Genomic DNA, 22,901 nt, shown 5'->3' with positions numbered 1-22,901 from the left:
GGGTTAGTGAAGGGGAATCTGCAAAGATAAAACCACTGTCAAAAGCGCTTTTTAGTATTTACGTAAAAAAAAAAAAAAAACCCCTAATTGTTACTAACTTCCGACTCCTTCATATTTTACAATATAAGAATATAAAATGAATACAGTAATTTGGTTCTAACAAAGTACTGTCTATTTATATTTAAAATTATTTAAAAATTTTAGCTGTTTCTTCCCTTCCCCATCCCCAAAAAGTCTTTTAATAACTTCTTAAAAGGCCATTCCAAGTTTTCAAAACTTCAGTTAGCTTCAAATAGTACAAACTAATTTCTTTATATCAGATCCAGTTAATTCTAGAAAACTGTCAAACTACTCAAGTGTCACCTGATTTGACAGAAGCTGTAGTTTAATATAAAGGACATACTTGTTTTCCTTTTTAAAATTTACTTCTAAGCTTCATTACTTCATTACTTTCAGATTATTAGAACTTCCCCTAAAAGTCCATTTTTTGCCCTATGATATCCCCTACGGAAAAAATGACATTTCTATAAATTTGTTACATAATGTGCTCTACTACAAAAATACATGGCCATGTCTCATTACATTATGAATATCTGTATATTTCTTTTAAATAAAATTCTGAGTACAGATAGCATTTTACATTTAAAGAGCTCTTTATATTTAAAATTACCTAATTATCTTCAAAATCTTAGAGGTTTAAATACATTTTTTCAAGATGTAAAAATAATGAAGCAAAAACAACAATTAAAAAACAAAAGCATGTACTTATTTACTATAAATTTAGGAGAATGTGTGTGTAGTTATAGACATCCAGTACACATAAACAACAATATTTGTAAGCAAAATTTGGGGTCTTAAAAGCTTGTGAGCAACCTTATACATCTTTTGACCCCATCCCATCCAGAGCAAGGGAGAAACAAAAACAAAGACACAAGGAAAATATTAGTCCAAAGGACTAATGGACCATGAACCACAGTCTCCACCAGCCTGAGCCCAGCTACCACCACTGACCGTTCTGACAGGGATCACAATATAGGGTCCTAGACAGAGCGGGAGAAAAATATACAACAAAATTCAAATTTACAAAAAAAGACCAGACTAACTGGTCAGACAGAGACTGGAGGAACGCTCGAGACTATGGCTCCTGGACACCCTGAGAAGCCACTCCCGAAGTCCATCTTGCAGTCAAAGATTAGACAGGCCTATATAACAAACAATAACACATGTGGAGAATGTGCTTCTTAGCTCACTCACGTATATAAGACCAAACGGGCAACACTTGCCCAAAAGCAACGACGAGAAGGCAGGAAGGGACCAGAAAATTGGACTAATGGACATGGGGAACCATGGAAAAGGGTGGAAGGGGGAGAGTGCTGACATATTGTGGGGACTGCAACCAATGTCACCAACAATTTGTGTATAAATTTTTGAATGAGAAACTAATTTGCTCTGTAAACTTTCACCTAAAGCACAATAATAATTTAAAAAAATCAGAATGATTCCTCAAACAATTCACTGGGAATCACTACTAATAACATTTATAACGACCATAAAAGGAGGCAATCATACTGTGCTCTTCTTCACATGCAAAGATGACTAAGCATCTGATAGCACAGAGCTAAGTTATCTTTCGACTACTAGTGAAGGACTTGTGCTGTTCTAATGTTCTCAACATCCTTTCTGACCAATAATGGTTGTTTCCATGACCATGGTTTAAGGTAAATAATTAGGTTTACAGTAAGACACTCTGGTGAAGTGACATGAAAATCTTTCGAGTTTAAAGAGACCTAGCTTTCAACCCTGGTTCTCTACCACTTAATGGCAGTGTAACGCTGAGCAAATAACTTCATTTTTCTGAGCCTTTATCTCTTACCCTATGCACTAGAAATGGCAATATGGAAACTGCTTTCCAGACACGTATATATATTGCTTTGCTTAATCCTTCTAACTACCATACATGGATTAAGCAAGGCAATGTGTACCAAGGCACTCAATGAAGGGAAGAATTATTTCTGTGAGGTTTCAACGAGGAACCTAAGATTCTAGATGCTTGATAAATGCCTACTGAATGGATGGCAGCAAAGTTCTAAGAACTGTAAATATCACCACCAGGTATGGAAGAAATTCTTGTGGTCTAGGCCTAAGAGAATATTGAAGATGTCAAGAAAAACAGCTGTAACATGTTTAACAAAAACAATCCGAGCATTACAACTTAGCTTAGATCTATATGTCAAGCTCTAATATATTAACAATGCTTTCAATTCAGTCTATTAGTGGATGTACTTTTCTACGTTAACAAAGCTGGAGAACGACTCGAGAAGTCATCTCATCTTCATCTTAAGAAAGTGAAGTGAAGTGATTTCTCCAAGATTACAGTTACTGGCAGATCTTGAATTAGAAACTAAGTCTCTCAACTGCTGACAGGTACTTATGGCAACACTACAAGAATGCTAACCTACACTTTTTCCTTGGGATCAAGTCCCTGTTCTGCCACCAAAAAAGTGTGGACTTTAGTGGTTCCTTGTCTGTAATACAGGAATGATAACAAAGCTCCTTATATATTTCTCAGAGTGGTCATTAAAATTAAAGGAAAAAAAAATGTGTGAAACCCTAAAAATACCAAATATTAAAAGTAGCAATAATGTATTTCATTCTCTTAATTTTTCATTTTTTTCAATAACGTTTACCAGGAGGAGGTAAATGATCTGTAATGCTACTATTTTTAACTTATTTTATCTTCCTAGCTGAAACAAAAGTAGGTTTAAGAAAACCTGGGCTCAGCGTCTGGGGTCTTAAAAAGCTTGTGAGCAGCCTTCTAAGATACTCCACTGGTCCCACCCGATCTGGAGCAAGGTAGAATGAAGAAAACCAAAGACACAAGCAAAAGATTAGTCCAAAGGACTAACGGACCACAACTACCACAGCCTCCACCAGACTGAGTCCAGCACAACTAGATGGCGCCCAGCTACCACTACTGACTGCTCTGACAGGGATCACAACAGAGGGTCCTGGGCAGAGCTGGAGAAAAACATAAAACAAAATTCTAACTCGCAAAAAAAAAGACCAGACTTACTCATCTGACAGAGACTGGAGAAACTCTGTGAGTATGGCCCCTGGACACCCTTACAGCTCAATAATGAAGTCACTCCTGAGGTACACCCTTCAGCCAAAGATCAGACAGGCCCATAAAACAAAATGAGACTAAAGGGGCACACCAGCCCAGGAGCAAGGACAAGAAGGCAGGAGGAGACAGGAAAGCTGGTAATGGGGAACTCAAGGTCGAGAAGGGAGAGTGTTGACACGCTGTGGGGTTGTTAATCAATGTCATAAAACATTATGTGTACTAACTGTTTAATGAGAAGCTAGTCTGTTCTGTAAACCTTCATCTGAAGTACAATTGAAAGAAAAAATTGTTAAAATAAAAAACAAAAAACTTGGTACCTCTTTTTTAAAATGTCCCAATGGTAAAAACTGGTACCCAATTCTTAACCAATAGTTAAGAATTTTTATAAAATAAATGCGGCATAATATTTACAAAGTCTAATATGACAGGGATGTGATGTAAAAAGAGTATTTAAAGTAGGAAGCAAAACACCTCAATCCTAATCCTAGCACTACCGACAGCTAGATGTTTATGGAACCACAGGTCAGTCAACAAACCTCTCTGTACCTCTGCTTCTTCATTAATAAAACGTGAGGTCTCAACAGGGCACCTCTGAAATCTAATTTCTAAGATTCTAAGAAAAGATGAATTAGGATAAAGCCTGTTTTTCTACTAGTTCAAGCTACAACTATAGAAAGAAATTACCTGACTTCTTTTCTATTAACCTAATTCAAGCCTAGATACTGTGAGATGGTTGAGGTAAGTAAATTTACCTGAGGAATAGATAAATATTTCAACAGGGGACCAAAACTATTTTCACATACTATTGTAAAGATGGACAATAGTAACACACCTAAAGATTTTCAAGGAATGATGTAAACTTTCTGTGGTTCAAAAACACTAAGTTAAAGGTTACCTCTTGGAGCTTTCAGAACTAGAGGATATGCAAAGAGTTAATCAAATAGCATACTGTTTTCACAAGGATTTTTCTAAAAAGGATTTAGAGACTTTTATAGCCAGAAACAATTAGGGAATACTTGTTTCAGTATTCCTTTAAACCAGAAGACGACTATATATTTAAAATAAAATTGCAACATGAAAGTCTGCTAAAAGCACTTTTTTTGTTGTTTGTGCATTTTGTTTGTCACCCAGTGTCAGACTAACAACTCTGCATCTCATTCTAAAGCACATCATACTGTGAGATAAAATGAAAAAGACCATTTTTTGTTTCCCCAAGGGGGAAGTACTTCTGTTAAAAGCATCTTTTTATGAGACTACTCTTTCTGAATTACCAATAATGCAAACCAAAGAATTAGATACTGTACTCTAAAATTTAGTATTTGTTCAATTCTTATTCACATCCTATAGACATCCCACGTGTACCAGGGAAAAGTATGCTAAATGCTTAAACCTACTTAAGAACCTGAAAGATTAAGCATTTCTGTCCTTCAATCACCAGGCTGTCAGGTCATGAGCACTTACTTTACATTAAAAGTTTTCTGCCTTTCCTTACTGTAACACAGCTCAGTTAAGAAGAAACAGACTGGTCCACAAAGAACATGGCCACACTTCTTGTTGTGATGAACCTGACTGTATGTGACTTTACCTTTAAAGATTAGACAAACTAATACCAAACACTGTAAGTGAAATCAAGAACTAAAGAGTTTATTAAAAACTTAAAAATTATGTGCTGTTTAAAACTACACTTCTAAGTCTGAACAGCAAGATCAGAGATGAATTAACAAATGAAATTAACATGAAACAAGTCCATCGGGTTTTATTTCTAAAAACGCTTTAGAAATATTTTATTATAACTTAAGACAATTCCATTTTCTCAGAAAATCTCCTACTCAGGAAGAAGTATGCTTGCCCAAAGATTTCAACTTGACGTGTGTACACACTGTTACACTAGATCTGTGAACCATTACGAATCTATAAAGGGAAAAACTTAACCTTGAACATTTTTCTCCTTCTGATGTCCAACTATCAATGGCCAGAAATAATGAGTTCTGACAGGAAAACCTTCTTCCTTCAGAGCCTTCATTAGAGCGTTTGCCAAACCTGAAAGAGATACCATAAAATATTACAAAACTACTTCAGCAAAACTTACTTACATTGATTTCCATTATAAAAATACAGTACCGGCTTTTTTGGTTGCTAAAGCACAATGCAGTGTGAACTGCAAAGGAGATGAATGCATCTGGGCTTCCTTTAACTTCTTACAGTAGTCTCTCAGCTTCTCCACAGGCTGTGGGGGGGGGGGAAAGTCACCACATCAGCTAAATCTGCAAATATTCTGTCATTTGACCTACTGCAAATATTCTACCCCTTTCAGGACGAAAGCTTTGATGTTCTTATCCTATTTCTAATTCTAATTTTATAATATTTCATTATATTTTAAAGAATCTTATTTCACTGCTTATTACACTGCGTATAAAGTAAAAATGGATAGGATACCGTATTCATTGTCACACAGTGCCGTAAAAAGAAACTTCCAAAATCACTCAGACTGTCTTCTCTTGATACAGGACATGCTAATAAAATTTGCAATGCTGTATCTTCCAAGTTTTCTGTGACTAAAAGTAAAATGAGGTTCATTGCATCTAGGAAGAAAAGACACCTTTTTTACTGAATTGAACAATATTTTTACACTGCAGCCAGGACTAAAGAGAAAATTATGAATTGCAAACACCAAAAAGATATATCTGACTTTTTTTCAGTTATATATTAAAAATAACGACGAAAACACTTCCAAATCAAAACACTCCCATGTATTCATTAACTCAAGTTTCTTGGTTTATTATGCTGTCTTTAAGAGTCCTGTGTTCATCAACCACAATCCACACTCCCCTACTGTTAGGGAATGCCCTTTCCATCATGTAAGAGTCTCAGTTTAAATTTTTATAAAAATCATGAAAATAAATGTTTGAAATATACCTGGAATGTATCTTCTTTCATATGTAATTTTTTCCAAAATTTCTGAGACATACTGAGGATACCCAGCTTTACTGAAGCTAAAGATAATTTGCAATAAATCACGGTCCATAAAACAAAGATCAGACTTCTCCACCTTCTCCAAAGTCTATAGACAATTCCAAAAATTAGACGAAAAGTTAGAAACCAGTGTTATTCTGCATATAAGTTTAAACTTAAATAAATTAAAATATCAAGATTCAAAATATTAGAAATAAATACCATCTAAAGATTTAGGATTTACTCTATAAAACAGGAGAAAATATTCTACTTCAACAATAATGGTAACATCAACACCAAGGTTCTGAATTATAGTAAGAATTATCCTTAAATAGTACTGTACTTTAAAAAGAGTTGTATAACCTACACTTTTCTGCTTCATGCAAAACACACTAATTTATACAAATGATTTTAAAGTCTGATGTTTATTTACATGACAGAAGCCATACCTGCTTAACATGGTCAATGTTACCCTTCTCAGCATACGCGTTCAACAATGCCAGGTATGTGTCTGGACCAGGCTCAATTCCAGCCTGTTTCATCACTGTGAGAACATTTTCTGCATTCTCCATATCCCTGCAAGTTAATCAAAAGAAAATAAAACAGACTACTATCCAAAACGAAACCCACTGCCGCTGAGTCAATCCCGACTCCTAGCGAACTTACACGAACTACCCCATAGAGTTTCCAAGGCTGAAATCTTTACGGAGGCAGACTGCCACATCTTTCTTCCGTGGAGCGGCTGGTGGATATGAACCGCCAACCTTTCAGTTAGCAGCCGACCACTTTAACCACTGCACCACCAGGGCTCCTTCAGACTACTATAATAATGTCAAGTTGTCAGATACAATATTACTATTCAATCTAAAATTTATTACCTATGCTTATTAAAATTAAAAATTCTTAGCACAATTCAGAATTATGATAATGTCAAAAAAGGACAAGTATACTTTAAACTGGTTATGTTTTTGAAATAAGATCATAAACACCTCAAATCTGTACAAGTAACTTTTCCAAAAAAGAAATCAAATTGTATAATAAATACATGAACATTAAATAATGTGCTCTCTTACACTAAGTATACCATATTATGGCTCAAATTAGTCTTTTAAGGGAAAAATAACATTTATTAAATTGCTCTTCAAAAATATATTTTCCAGGACACCAGCAAAGCAGTAATAAGCTTCACAAAGTTAGTTACTATGGATCAGGCCCAATTTTTTTTTTCTTTCTAAATTTTATTTATTTTGTTGTTGTTGTTTGGAATATACACAGCAAAACATACACCAATTCAACAGTTTTTACACGTACAATTCAGGCCCAATTTTTAAAGCAGGATAATTTTAAAGTTGTGTGAAACATTAAGAACAAGTTATTGAAAGAACTAATACGCTCCACCTCCCTCACTCAGATTTTTTGAGGTGGTAGTTAAACATGGTTTAATAATTTTCTAATTTAAACCTCACTTAAGAACCAAGATCTTATTTTGAACATTACCCAGCTCTTGCATGCCCTGTAACAAGGGCACTGAATACTGCCTCTGTGACTGGAAGATCCTTGCTTTTCATAAATCCAAGAATTTTGCTGTAACAGAAAAGAAATGAAGACTTTCCTTGGAAATACACATCAAAAAGTTTTTACAACATGTACAGAATCAGGCCTTGAATTACTTTATCTCATTTCTGTTTCTAAAAATTAATAGTAACACATATTTGTTTTAAAACTTCAAAGTGAAAACCTACTCCTTCCCACCAAACCCTATTCCCTGAAAATACAGAGGTACTCTTTTTAAAACTACCAACTTTAAAAAATCTGATTGTTCTATACTATTAATTAACCCTGAAAAAGCATAAAGTTTAATAAGATTCATTTACTTAAAAATGAGATTGTACAGTTCAAGTTTCCCTTATTTCCCAAATCCTCCATCTAGAAGCAGTAATAATAAATTTTACACAAGCAGAAAAAACACTGGAACTGATTTTATATGAATCAGTGGGGTAAAGCAATTATTCCCAGTTCTTAAAATGAACAGTTTAAATGGCTAAGAACATTAGGAAATATTCAAAAAAAGAAAAAAAGTAAAGCCAGTTTTATGCCTCAACCACTTCAAACCTCAGTTCCAGTAAATCAAATTTTTAATTAAAACATCAATTATGAACCTATTTTTCCTCTTACACAAAAATTTTGTATTTTATCCAAATCATATTTGTTAGATTAAAATGCTTCCAAAATAATTTCCCTTACTAAAGAAGAAACATTCTTTTTAAAAAAAAAAGAGTGAAAACATTCTAGGTTTACAAAATTTACAAATGTATAGAGAGCCATACCTGGCACCTTCAATATCTCCTACATTACAATAAGCAGCAATCAACCTCTGATATGTCACCTGTCAATTAAATGGGCTAGTTAATATTTTTTCTGGGTTAAAAAAAAAAAGAAGTGAACATGACCAATAATGATTTGCAATAGCAAACACCTACTCGATTGGGTTGAATATTTGCTTCCTCCATTTTTGCCAAGAAGTCAGTTGGTGAGAATTTATGTTCATTCTGAAGATAGACTTTAAGTAAAGCATTGTAGTGACTTACATCATACACAGTACCTACAAATGAAATGTTAATCAAATTTTTGTTGATCAAATTTTTAGAAAAGTATCTTAATCACTATTGAAATAAATCACGTGCAGCTAAATTGAGCCCAAAAAGGGGGGGGCGGGGTATACCACATTAGCATTTCACTCATCTACCTTAATACTTAGACTCGTCTATATAGAAATCCTGTCAGAACAGAGCAAGTTAAGCATGTTTAAGACAATAATTACCATACAGTTATAAGTAACTGCCTACTGGGATATTAAGAGGTCTCTTACTTATGAAGCACAGTACTCCCTTCCTGTTAGAAAATGCTGACAATGCCCCTACATTTAAAAGTGACTGGAAGATTTTTCTATATTCAGCATCCTCACCACATCACAGACACACTGAGATGGGTGAATTATGACTGTAATTGTTTTTTACAGGTAAGACTGAGTTGGCAATTTTGCTTGTTTACTACCCAGGCTACTCAAAACCTTTGCTTCAAGAAACCACTCCAATTCCAGCTGCTGAACACCATTTCTAGTCTGACACTGTTAATTACCTGTATTCCCAATGCCCTTTAAAATCATTGTGTGTCCATCTGCCTCAGGCTACACCAATTAAGGTTACCACTCAGCCTTACTCTAACCACTCTACTCCCGACACCACAGCCATCACATCAGTCTCAAGTCCTACCATATGTTTCACTAAAATCTCACCAGTTAAATTTTGTATTTTTATTCAACTGCCTGTGGCCACACAGGACAGTGATCAACAGCTAGCACCAGATTATGAGATTCTATGCAGCAGAAACCTGTTCTATTAAATTGATACTTGTTTTGATAATAGCAAACATGTAGATGTAATATGTTTCAGGCACTGAACTAAGTGCTCTGAATACAGAGGCTCAGTTATCCTTCACAACGGCACTGAGGCAGGTACTACTATCATCCTTATCTTACAGATCAGGAAAACTGATTCTTCCATTTGTCAGAGGCCACATGGCTAGTAAGTGACCACAGGGTTTGAATCTAGATGGTATGTTAGGAATCTAGGTTAGAGAACCCAACTCTAGCATTTTACACAGGGCCTTGTAGGGAACCATGTGCAACTGAACTTCTGCAATACAACTACACAACAAAATTACTGTATAGTGTCAGAAAACGTCTTTTAAAAAATCATCAAGTTAAACTCTTCAACAATGATTGGCTACAGCTCCAATGCTGAAGGAAGGTATAGTCTATAATCTTGTGAAAGGATTCATTCTAGCTGGAGTGTTGTTGGAGAAACTGAGGAAACTATTCAAAACCTAGACAGGTAATATCTCTGCCAGCTTTTCATACTGATTTTGGTCAAGATCAATGTTCAGCAGCAGAACACTACCAGGTTCCCCCCCTCAACACACACTGGCAGGTTAATAGCTACCAGGTCACAATTCTATGGATGGCAAAAATATTTCATCCTGAAATCCAACATTTATCTATACTTCTTAAAACTTTAAAAAAATGAACTAGTCATCAAAATGAATTCTAGATGAATTCAAAACTGCAAGGATCTGGCTTTACTCTGTAGTAGTCTTCTGCATATAGGTCCTACACATTTCTTGAATAATATTCCCAGTTTATATTTTTTGTGGCTAAACTGAATTGAATGTTTTTACACATTTTATTTGCTAACTAGGAAAGTTAGAGATTCTTGAACATTTTATATCTCTAGCTACTTTATTATAAGTTAATTTTACTGGATTTTACAGGTAAACAATCACAATACCCAAAAAATAATAATTTCTATTATTGTTTCACAGCTTATTCCATTGCCATTACATGTATTAGTTGTTGGTTTTAGATTTTACTATGTTAAAGATTTTTTCAAATGGCCTTTTCAAACTGTATTTTGAACAGGTACTATATTCTCATGGTTCAAAACTGAAACTTGGTATAGAATAAAAATTGCATCCAGTATTTACCAGTTGCTAGTACATCCTTCCAGAAATACTTTAATATTTGATATGTATATGTGTACACACACACATACATATACACACGTAAAGACTTTAAAGTGGTAGGATACTATACACACTGTTCTGAATCTTAATTTTCATTTATATCTTAAAGAATATTCCCATGAGTATATGAAGAATTCTTTTATGTTTTTTAACAGGTGCACAGTATTCTACTGTATGGATATTCCATAATTTATTTATCTAATCTCCTAGTGAGGGACAGTAGGATTGGTTCCAATTTCTTACTATTAGAAACAAGCTACAAAAAATAATTTCCTTTTGCACACGTGAGTGTGTCTGTATCTAAATTCTAACAAATGCAACTGCCTGGTCAAACAGTATGTGCATTTCTAACTTTGACAGGCCAAAAAGTCTTCTACTTTGTGCTTTTTCTCAACTTGATGTAAAAGTAATACCTATGAAAAGTTAAGAAAAATTATTTCATTATTGCCCCTAGATGTCACTGTAACTCACCAAATAAATCATATTACCAAAAAAAAATTATAAATCAAGTAGCCCTTGCATAAGATTGCATTACAGCATTTACATAAACACTTTTTTTCTAAAAGAAAAAATATCTACACCTTTTATATATATCTACAATCAAACAATCATACCCAATTTCTGAAGTTTGTCCCATATCCTATGAACAAATTCTGTTCGCTCTGAGAGCTTTAGTTCAGGCAAGAGAGAACCACAGCTGCGCAGTAGAAGCAAGGCTTGATTACTACCAGGGCTACCTATTGAAAAAAAAAAGGTTAATGGATACTATTTAACACAGAACCAATATCACAGAGATAAATACCAAAATTTAAACTGAAATCTCCAAATACTCAAGCATCTCCTGGTCCACCACAGGTAAAATTAAGACAGTAGGCATAAATCGGAAAAATTCTATCCTCATCCACAAGTATCATTTACAATTTTATTAAAAATTATAACTTGAATTTTTAACATCAGTGTGCTTTGTTAAGGAAACTAAGATCATGAATATACGTAATCTATTAAATACAAAACGCCTAATTCATAAGCAGTGTTTGCTGCAATTCAAAGGCTAAGCTTTTCAGTGTCTTATGGAATTGTACAAAGCTGGACAAGTAAAACCCAGGAATAATAAATTTAGGTTTATAATCAGTTACGAAATAACATAAACTTCCTTCTCTCTTTATCTATGACTTTTATCTACATGCACCTAAAAGCATGACTTTAAAACAAAATAACCTATTGTATGATTTCATTTATATGAAATACCCAGAACAGGCAATCTACAGAGATAGAAAGTAGACTAGTGGTTGTCTAGGGCTGGAAGGGATGAAGGGACTGGGGATGATGGCTAGGGGCATGGGGTGATGAAAATGCTCTAAAATTGATTGTGGTGATGACTGTACAATGCTACAGAGATAGAAAGTAGACTAGTGGTTGTCTAGGGCTCGAAGGGATGAAGGGATTGGGGATGATGGCTAGGGGCGTGGGGTGATGAAAATGCTCTAAAATTGATTGTGGTGATGACTGTACAATGCTGTGAAGACCCACTGAACTGTACACTTCAAATGGGTGAACTGTATAGTATCTCAATAAAGCTATTAAAAAACAAAACAACTGAAGTATAAAAACAAAAAGTTAGAGAAAGAAGTGATACCAAACCAAACCACTGCCATGGAGTCAATTCCAACTCATAGCGACCCTACAGGACAGAGCAGAACTGCCCAATGGGGTTGCCAAGATGCGCCTGGTGGATCTGAACTGCCGACCTTTTGGTTAGCAGCCGTAGCTCTTAACCACCAACCCACCAGGGCTCCAAATGATACTCAATCTCTAAATGCGCACAATTGTATTGTTATAATTTATACTTCTTTGGTATCCCTCATCAAGTTCTACAGCTATGCTTCTTAATCTAGTTGAAACCCATCAGATGGGCTTCATGAAGCTGATAAATGCCCTTAATGTGCATATAAAAATCTGTATGTGGGCAATTTTTTTTTTTTTTGAGACGGGGGTGGTAAGAGTACCTATGGCTTTCATCAGCATATCAAAGGTATAAGCAGCCCAGATAGATATTAGTAGCTAAGTGAAAATGAAGGGGAAATAATGATTAGTCTTTCTGGAAATCATCTTAGGAACAACTGACATTATACAATGGAAGATTAAGAAAAAACAGTTATCTTCTGAAACAACTCATCACTGAAAGTAATTCTTCTACAAGCTATGCAAAGCAAAAAGACAATTTTTATTTGCTGACTACAGAATAAACATCTAAAACAAAATGTTCTAGATATTCCCAATTTTGCCAGGCTATGCTGAAAAATGAGTCATAGCATAAAATCATGATCAATAGAACTAAAACTCTCAAATTATGTGCTCTATAATGAGCTTGCCCCCAAATACATTCTTATAAAACAGTTCAACTTTTTGAACATAAAATTTTGAAATACCTGAGTGGCATGTGTTATTAAAGACTCTCTGTAGAAGTGTTTTTGGGATACGGCCAGTTCTTCGGACAGAATTATCTAGTCTCATTAGAGCCCAATCAAATCGACTGGTATTCCTTCTATGAGCAGACATGGACTCCTCTTGAACATAATTCTTTTTTTCAGCAGCAATAGCGTATTGCCTGGCCTGGCTGACTAGCTCTCTGTAAAACAAAACACAATGAATAATTAACTAAATCAACTACTATCCACATAGGTCATCTTTCTGAGTAAAATTTATACAAAGTTTCTTTTATTAGTTATTAAATATCTAAACTCCCAGTGCAATACCAAAAACACTCAGAAAAATATGAACCGGTAGGAAAAGTCTCGACTTTTGCTTTAAAGAATCATATGCATGTGAACAAGCACACAGAGTATGCACAGTAAATCTCCTGAAAGATTGAGCGTTCCCACAATCTTCCACACGGAATCATGTAATAAAAACTAAGATGACAATATGGTGTTTTAAGTTTCTTTTTTTTTTTTGCCCTTAACCAAAACCAGATTAACGAACAAAAAGGAAGCAGTTTATGCTACAAAGCTCTTCTCACCTCTACAAATGAGACAGATCTAAAAATATAACCAAAATGATAATAACTACCTTCAATGTTTTCTGTGCATAAGCTTATTATGAATTTAAAAGAAGACCAATGTCTAAGTTTTAAAACTATGCAGTTTTTTTCAAAGGATCATTCAGGCTAAAATAATTTCCTATCTGTCTAAATAAATGAAAAACACTTTATAGTGATAAACAATGTTCCAGCTCTTAATTCGTATCTGCTTTCCACCTCTCAAAATGCAAGTTTAACATTTTTCTAAGTATCTGTATGCAGAAAAGGAACAACTGCACCACCAAAAACAAAACCAGATTTCCAGTATTACACATCATTAATTTTAGGGAAGTCAGAGAGGAAAGAAAAATATTTATGAACTAGGTAAGCTCAGAACAGTACATGTGTGTTCATAAACAGCAAACAATATAAACAATTCAGTATTTTAATAATCTAACCTAATATGCAAGCCATGCTCTAAAACATGAAATCAGAGGTATTCTACACTGTATCAGTACAGGCTATCCCTGGTTTACAAGTACCGGGCTGGAAGATAATCCTTATGTGTGAAGGAAAAACTTTAATCTAAACTCTGTATCTGAGTTCAAACAGCACTAACAGTCAAAATCTCTGTGTTATTCTCAGAGACGTACACATTTACTCCAAAATGTCTTAAATTTTCCAATAGCCACCACTAAGTATAATGAAGTATACTAAATATATACTAACTATATAATGCTCATTAATCCAGGAAAGTCTTTAGGTGTGTGTCTTTTTAACCATCAGCAATTACCAAAATGTTTACTTACTGGTGAGTTTAAAAATAAAACTACTCTTGGTGTCTTACCCTATGTTATCTCATTTTATGGTTGCTAACTTGGAAAGCCAGTCACAAACTGAATGGTTAAGTGTGTGACAGACGTCTGCATGAAAGGAAGCCATTCCAAAGGTTTCGCCATAGAGTTATGTAAAACACAGAAGCAGTTAAGAAAAGGACACTGGACGAGAAATGAGATTAATTTAGTTCTAACCCTAACTCTAAGCACTAGGCTGCTAACTGAAAGGCTGGAGGTTCAAGTCCACCCAGAGGTGCCTTGGAAATAAAGCCTGGCAATCTACTTGTGAAAAATCAGCCATTGAAAATTCTACGGAGCACAGTTCAACTCTGGCACAAATGGGGTCAACGTGATTCAGGAGCGACTCAGTAGAACTGGTGGTGGTAACCCTAATTCTACCACTATGATCTGGGACAAATCACAACCACTCTAACCATCAAAGACCTCACCTATAGATAACAGACTGAAAAAAGGCCAGGATACTAACCAAATGAGCTAATGTCTTGTTTTTGTCAACCCAATGATTAGCACATTGTTGGTTAATTCACTAATGTTTGTTAAATGACCTGAGTTAATTAAACATTAGATTATTACCTATAAACCACGAAAGTACACACCTACTCTCCCTTACTTTTAAAGGCTTCTATGGCTATTTAAGGGGTCCTGGAGGCACAGTGGTTAAGCGCTCAGCTGTTGACTGAAACGTTGGTGGTTCAAACTCATGAGCCATTCAGCAGGAAAAAGATGTGGCAATCTGCTTCTGTAAAGATGTACAACCTTGGAAACCCAAGGAGGCATTTCTACTCTGTCCTATAGGGTGGGTATGAGTCAAAATTGACCAGATGACAACGGGTTTGGTTTTCGTATGGCCACTTGTCTGGTTACTGAATCAGTTGTTACTGAACTATGCCCACGTGAGTGTCAGGCAAACACAAAATAACATTATTTTAAATCATCCAGAACAATGTGTCAAGTTCAGGTGACTATGTGGGAATACCGTTCGACAATGAAAGCTGATTAATATAGAAATTTCAAAACTGCAGTGAAGTATACTTGCCAAAGTTTTTTAAGCAAAGGAAGACAACCCTAATCTGATATATATGAGAGAGCACAAAAATAAAACCATTGCTGAAATGCAGTTGAAAAAAGTTATGATCAAATAAATACAAATAAAATTCAGGACAAAGGAAGACAGAAATGTCTATAAATCAGCCTATCATTCTGAACATTCTAAAGCTAACTAATTTTTCTTACAATAAATCTTTAAATGCAGTCAAGTCTCCATCCAATAAACTTAGCTTTAATTAGTCAAGTAGAAATATGAATCTACTATAAAATAAATTGGGAGGGGGAGATTAAATAGTTAACCAAAGGATTCTTCACTCTTCAAGATGGGAACCCATCCATCAGGTATGTCCAAAACGGAATGCACTGCCTCCAAATTCTCATGACCAAAACTGATGTAACCACACAAGGGAAAATAATTTTCTCACCTCTTCAAAGTATCATAATGGCTCCTTTACAATGTCACTTCTCAGGTTCCCTCCTGAGACTACTGGCAACTCACCACTAATATTCTAAGGTTACCCATGAATTCTCTATGGTAAAATCTGGCGTTTAAAAAGTGTTTTCCTCCTTCAGTGCTTATTTTTTCAAGTAACCTTTGTATTAATGTGGTATTCTTTCTTTCTTAACTTCAACTGTGCACCAAACTAATCGCAGGCGTTCTTAAAATCCTCACCTCCCTGTGCTCCTCTAACCAAGCTCTACCCTCGTCACTGGCATTAGGAGCTTGTTTAGCGTCCATTTAGAGCTACAGGAATTTAAAGAAGGGGGATATAGATATAGGATGGAAGAGCGATAAATACTTAATGCTTATTATGCATTTAATACATGCCAAATTATTACTATAATCCCCATGTACAGATGAGAAAACTGAAGTGACTTGCCCGAAGTCAAAGTAAAGCTAGTTGATGACAGAGCCGAAATCTGTACTAAGGAGTCTCTAAAATGAGCTCAACAAGGCTGAAGGGCACCAAGGATACTAATCTGGCTGTACTGGAAACTGGTAAAACTTAAACCTAGACAGGGAGAGTAAGAATAGAGTATGAAAAGCCTCCAATGGCAGATAATTAGGAGATTTCAATTTTATGACATGTTTATAAACTACAAGCCTGATTTCCGTAACACTGCTCCGCTTCTTTTATTGCAAAAATCTGTAAGCATTGGGAATCCCTGTGTTCTCAACCAATCCTTTTAACTATTCTACTCGGGTTTTCTTTAGCCTGTTGATATGGTGTATTACATCAATTGATTTTCAAATGTTGAAACACTCTTGCAAACCCAGAATAAATCTCACTGGGACATGGTGTATAATTCTTTTTATGCATTGCTGAATCCACTTGAGTTTTAACATGTTAAAAATTCAAAAAGATAATGCCTTCTCCTAAAAGTAGTTGGTACTCCTTTCAGATTTCTCTACCACTACCATTACTACACTGTTCCTTCAAACTCAAAAGCTTTGTTTACTGCAATCCCTCTCACTGTTCATACCCAATCTGTTGAATCCTCACACACCTCTTTATTTCCATTTGTGAGGCCCTGGATTTTTGGAACAAACCCTTAACAGTTTCTTAAGCTTTAGCTTTTCTCCAGGTGTACACACAACTGACAGATCAATCATCCCCCAAAACCAAATACTGCTTGTGGTAAGTCCTAGCAAGGAAATAAATAAGGGACTATGATAAAGAATAACAGCAAGTTTTACTTTAGATAAAATGTTCGGGTAAGATGACATCTGAAAGTTTTAGCTGAGGATGAGAAGGAGCAGTCATCTCGAGCAAGGGTTAAGTATTACAGGCAGTGGGGGGAACAGTCAGCAGGCCAACTGAGTGAGCAACCGATGGCATCAGGGATGAGGCTGGAGAGGAAAGACTGGGCCAGATCGTGAAGGATTTTGAAGGCAGAGAGTCTCAATTTTACTTTAAGAACAGATTTTATTCCAAGTATACTGAACCCCAAATTTCAGGCAACAAAGTCTCATCGATACAATTTGTTAATGTTCACTTCCATGTAATGAAAAGAAATTCACGCAAAAGTACCCTGGAGAGCCTTACTTGGTCCTCTGTCTACCTCCTATTACTGTCTGTGTCATTTTTTATGAACACTTGATAAGCGCAATCTCAGAGGCACAAACAGGGGGCTCCATGGCATGATGGGACATCATGGGCTTTAAGAGCATGGGCTCTGGAATCAGACAGACTGGCCTGAGTTCAGGCTCTGTCACTTATAAGCAGTACGACCTTGGCCAACTTACAATGCTAAGCCTGTAATCTGGGGATAATAATAGTATTTACCTCACTGGGACATTTCAAAAATTAACTGAGATAATGTAGTATTTCCCAAAATGTCGCACTGTGCTAGGCAAGATGATTTTAGATAGCATCTAAACAAAGATTTTCAATTTTAGTAGTTTTATTTATTACAATGAATATTAAAAAATAACTATCATATCAAGTTATTTTACTAGCATTCTTGCTTAGGACAAGATTAAGTTATTTAAAAAGTCAGTTTAACCTAAAACTAATTTTAAAAAAATATGAAATATAAATAATAGTACTCTCATCTGGCAAAAATTTGGAAGGAGGTACACAAATGCCCAAAGTCTGGGCAATACTGAGAAAGTATACATAAAGAGCCTGGCCAAAAGTAGGCTTAATAAATGTTAACTAAGAATTTACTATAGCGTTCTTTTCTTTTTAGAAACGTATCAGGAGAAATCACAAGGCTTATTTTAAAAGGTCTATTAAAACCCAAGCAATGCTATTTAATATCTATGTGACTGAGGCAAGGGACTTGGTCATTCTGAGCACCGATTTCATCTGAAGAAAAGGGGGAAAAAATCTACCTTGTGAAGATTACATGGAAAAAAATCAAACAAAAGAGACTTCTAACAAAGTAGCACTAAATAATAATAGCTCTTATTAAAGAAGTGCTCAGTAAGTATTGGTTGACTGATTTTTTAAAAAATTTTTGTAAACCTAAGTCACATTGAACTTTCTCTCTGAAAGGTTTTGCAAGACCTTGATTTCTACCACCAATGACTGCCATGACAGGGAACACAACAGAGAGTCCCAGATAGAGCAGCAGAAAGATGGGGTGCAGAACTCAAATCCTAGTAAGAAGACCAGACTTAATGGTCTGACTGAGACTGGAGGTACCCCAGAAAGCATGGCCCCTGGATTCTCTAATCAGCCCAGAAGTACAACAATTTCCGAGGCCAACTCTTCAGACAGGGATTGGACTGGACTGTGGGACATAAGTGATCCTCGTGAGGAGTGCGCCTCTTAGCTCAAGTAGATACAAGAGACCAAAGGGGCAGCTTCTGTCCAGAGGTGAGATGGGAAGGCAGAGAGGGTTAGGAGCTGGTTGAATGGACATGGGGAATCAGAGAAGGAAAGGAGTGTGCCATCACAGAATGGGGTGAGCGATCAGGGTCACATAACAATTATGTATAAAATTTTGTATGGGAGACTAACTTGAAATGTAAACTTCATTTAGACTACAACAATAAAAAGGAAAAAAAGAAAAACTCTTGCCAAATTAAACTGTCTCCCAAATACAGCTTTATGCTTAGGCACAGAATTTTAGATTAGAAAAGCCACTAACAACCCTCCTACACTTGGTTAAATTTCCTAGCCTGAAATTCCAATCTCATTCTTTTCCAACTATCCAGATGTCATATACTCAGAGACCAAACTCAGCTCCCTAGTCTCAGGCTCCTCCAGGCCAAAGGGATATCCCTTTATCTCTCAGCTTCATAGGAAGTGATGGTCAGGTAAGCAGGTTGGGACCTATGATATAATGGGAAAGCAAAATACTCTTTAGAACCTATGAAACGAGAGTGCAATGGACTAGATCAGTCTAAAGATGTCTTCCAGGTTTTCTATTCTGAGATATTATCATATGTTTACTTAGTTGTGATAGTCTTAATTTCTAAAATTATAATGTGTCATGTATTGCCTTTCTAAAAACTAAAAAAAGTTTTAATGTACATAAGCAATTCCTTCAGCACCTAAAACACAGTACATTCAAAACACTTCAGAACTGGGAATCACGATATCTATAGCTGAATCCCAACCTGAGACCCTGGATTAATCCTTTCATCCTTCTAAGCCTCTGTTTCCTAATTTTAATATCAATCTCACGAAAGAGGAAATGTACGCAATGGAATACTTACTACTCAGCCAGCAGGAGAAATGAAGTACTGATACATGCTACAATGCTCAAGAAGCTGAGTGAAATAAGTCAACCACAAAAGGATAAATACTATTTAACCTCACTTATATAAAAAGGCAAGAAAAGGCAAATGTATAGAGAACAAAGTTTATTAGTGGTTACCAGGAGCGGGAAGGAGCCCTGGTGGTGGAGTGGTTAAAATACTCAGCTGCAAACCAAAAGGTCAGTGGTTTGAACCCACCAGCCACTCTGCAGGAGAAAGATGTGGCAGCTTCCGTAATGATTTACAGTCTTGGAAACCCTATGGAGCAGTTCTACTCTGGCCTATAAGGTCGCTATGAGTCGGAATCTACTCAAAGGCAGTGGCTTTGGGATGGGTACCAAGGCCAGGAGGGAGGGGTGAAAAGGGGTTTAACAGCGATGGAAATATCGCACTGATTAAGGGTAGGGTTGCACAGCCAATTACTGTAACTGCTGTCAGTTAAGTTGTACACCTGTAAGAAGCTGAACTGGCAAAACTTATGTGATAAATATATTTATAACAATGAACAAAAAAAAAAACAACCCAGTAAGCAGCTTAAGCTGCTTATGTACAACCAAAAACCTCATGGTATTTGGTTTCTTGGTTTGGAGGTTTAGGGTCATGGTTTCATGGGACATCCCAGTTAATTTGCCTAGTAACATGTTTAGTGCTTTTGTTCTACCTCCTAATTCATGGTGTAGTGCCTGGGGTCTTAAAAGCTTGCAAGTGGCCATCAAAGGCACAAGTGGTCTCAACTCCCCTGAACCAACAGAGGAAGGAGTGCCAGGAATAGAAGGAAGATATGGAATGTGTTGGTAACTGCCTCTAAGAAATGGATGGTGCCCAGCTACCATTACTGAACATTTTGATCACAGATTCTAGAGAAGAATCCTGATCAAAGCAGGGAAAATGCAGAACAGAATTTCAAATTCTCATGGAAACCAGACTTCCTGCAGCCATGACAGTTGAAACTATTGCCTTGAGATAATCTTTAAACCTTCAACCAAAAATATCCACTGAAGTCTTCTTAAAATCAAACAATAGGTTAGCTTAACTAGTAAAAATGATCTGCCTTGCGCATTATACTGTTTTAAGAACTATGAATATTGGATCAAACTGATAACAGCAACTTGAAAGATTAGACAGGAACCTTAGGGGGCAGTGAGTTTATGTTAATGCAGGAGAAACAACTCAGAGAAGGAGAGTGAGAATGGCTGCACAACTTGAAGAATGTAATCAATGCCACATGTAGAAACTGTTGGGTGCCCTGGTGGCACAGTGGTTAAGAGGCTTGGCTGCTAACCAAAAAGTCAGCAGTTCGAATCCACCAGCCACTCCTTGGAAACTCTAAGGGGCAGTTTTATTCTGTCTTACAGGGTTGCTATGAGTTGGAATCGACTTGACAGCAATGGGGTTTGTTTATTTTTTTTTTTAAGAAACTGTTGAATTGGTATATGTTTTGCTGTGTATATTCCCAACAAAAACAACAAAATAAATTTAAAAAACAAAGAGGAAATGTATGTATGACACAGACATGCAAACATACTTCAAAAATGGGAAGATCTATACTAAAGGTACTATGTGTTTATCCTAACCTCCAAATCTATTATTCCTAATTCTGCTAATGTCTTCACCAATCTTCTGCTTTTTTTTCTGTCAAGAAAAAAAGAAGTATCTTTTCTTCAGTTCTACACCACCTAGTTAAGGTCCTACTACCTCTAATCTGCAGTACGAATGCTGTTCCTAACCAGTCTGTCCATCCCCTGTCTCTCTCTCTCCTGAAGTCTAACAAACTTTGTCAAGACCTGTAACTCTTAGTAGCCACACAGCATAAAAATATGGCCACCGAGTCTTTTCGCGTTCTCCTCTAGCCTTGGAACACTCTGAAGAGCCATTAGCATGTGTCCTTTTAACATCAAATGATATCTTGTCACCAACCAAATATGACTGCTCCTCTCTGAAGTACCACATACTAAATTCCTCTCTAATGGATAGCACATATATAAAAGTGTATGTGTGCTGTCATAGCCCTCTGTCACAAACTCATAAACCTACACACACGGAGCAGATGCTGAATCTTACAGGCTTTCCAACCCCCAAAGCACCCAGATAAGACTTTTTTCCCCTGATTTTATTTATTTTGTTGTTGTTGTCATATACACTTTTTTATTATGGCCAAGTATATGTAACAAAACATTTGCCATTTCAACCAGTTTTACGTGTACAATTCAGTGACGTTAATTACATTCATCATGTTGTGCAACCACTGCCACTATCCGTTCCCAATTCTTTTCCTCACCTGTAACAGAAACTCCGTGTACCTTGAGCAGTAACTCCCCCTTCGCCCGCTGACCGCTCCTGATAATCACTAATAAAATTTGGTCTCTATGCACTTGCCTATTTAAGATATTTCATTTATGTGGGATCATACAATATTTGCCCTTCTGTGTCTGACTTTCACTCAGCATCATGTCTTCAAGGTTCATCCATGTTGCCAGAGAGACTCTTAGTATTTGTCAAGAAGACATTTTTAAAATGAGAAAAAAACAAGAGAAAGTTTTCTTTCCCTCCAACTTTAGAAGCAGAAGTTACACCATTCCATCAGAGAGCAATATGTAGTTTTCACCTTTAGGCCAACCGTTAGTCTACATTCACTCTCAAACGTATCTAGCTCAAAGCTCATCTTTCCGCTGAAGCACACAAGTGTTATTCTAAAAACACTCACAATACTGGGGAAGCCAGCACAACTTGTACAAGGAAAGGTCACAGAAGCTCCACAGACACATCCAAACTCCCTGAGGGACTGAATTACTGGGCGAAGGGCTGTGGGGACCATGGTCTCAGTGAACACCTAGCTCAACTGGCATAACACAGTTTATAAAAAAAATGTTCTACGCTCTACCTTGGTGAGTAGTGTCTGGGGTCTTAAAAGCCTGTGAGCAGCCATCTGAGATACTCCACTGAGCCATGTGAGATACTCCACTGGTCTCACCCCTTCGGGAGCAAGGGACAATGAAGAAAACTAAAGATACAAGGGAAAGATTAGTCCAAAGAACTAATGGATCACAACTACCACGGCCTCCACCAGACTGAGTCCAGTACAACTAGATGGTGCCTGGCTACCACCAC

General features: G+C 36.3%; 1 protein-coding gene across 2 annotated transcripts in view; it reads right to left on the bottom strand.

Moving 5' to 3' along the window:
• The window catches only part of LRPPRC (leucine rich pentatricopeptide repeat containing), a 117,060-nt gene that overhangs the window by 88,564 nt on the left and 5,595 nt on the right, over positions 1–22,901 (bottom strand). Inside the window, exons 2-11 of one of the 2 annotated variants that reach the window (XM_023735506.1) lie at positions 13,087–13,286; positions 11,272–11,394; positions 8,557–8,678; positions 8,404–8,462; positions 7,574–7,660; positions 6,526–6,652; positions 6,041–6,185; positions 5,561–5,706; positions 5,246–5,351; positions 5,057–5,164 (exon numbers count right to left, since the gene is read on the bottom strand). In XM_023735506.1, the coding sequence (XP_023591274.1) occupies positions 5,057–5,164; positions 5,246–5,351; positions 5,561–5,706; positions 6,041–6,185; positions 6,526–6,652; positions 7,574–7,660; positions 8,404–8,462; positions 8,557–8,678; positions 11,272–11,394; positions 13,087–13,286 (1,223 nt within the window). Of the gene's footprint in view, positions 1–5,056; positions 5,165–5,245; positions 5,352–5,560; positions 5,707–6,040; positions 6,186–6,525; positions 6,653–6,742; positions 6,789–7,573; positions 7,661–8,403; positions 8,463–8,556; positions 8,679–11,271; positions 11,395–13,086; positions 13,287–22,901 lie in introns of those variants that run through there. The other variant, XM_023735507.1, reaches the window with a different exon arrangement.

This window comes from Trichechus manatus, unplaced genomic scaffold (assembly GCF_000243295.1).
Source record: "Trichechus manatus latirostris isolate Lorelei unplaced genomic scaffold, TriManLat1.0 scaffold00005, whole genome shotgun sequence".
In the NCBI taxonomy this organism is placed as follows: Eukaryota; Metazoa; Chordata; class Mammalia; order Sirenia; family Trichechidae; genus Trichechus; species Trichechus manatus.
Note: the sequence above shows the minus strand (reverse complement) of the source record. Positions and strands in the feature narration are given on the sequence as shown.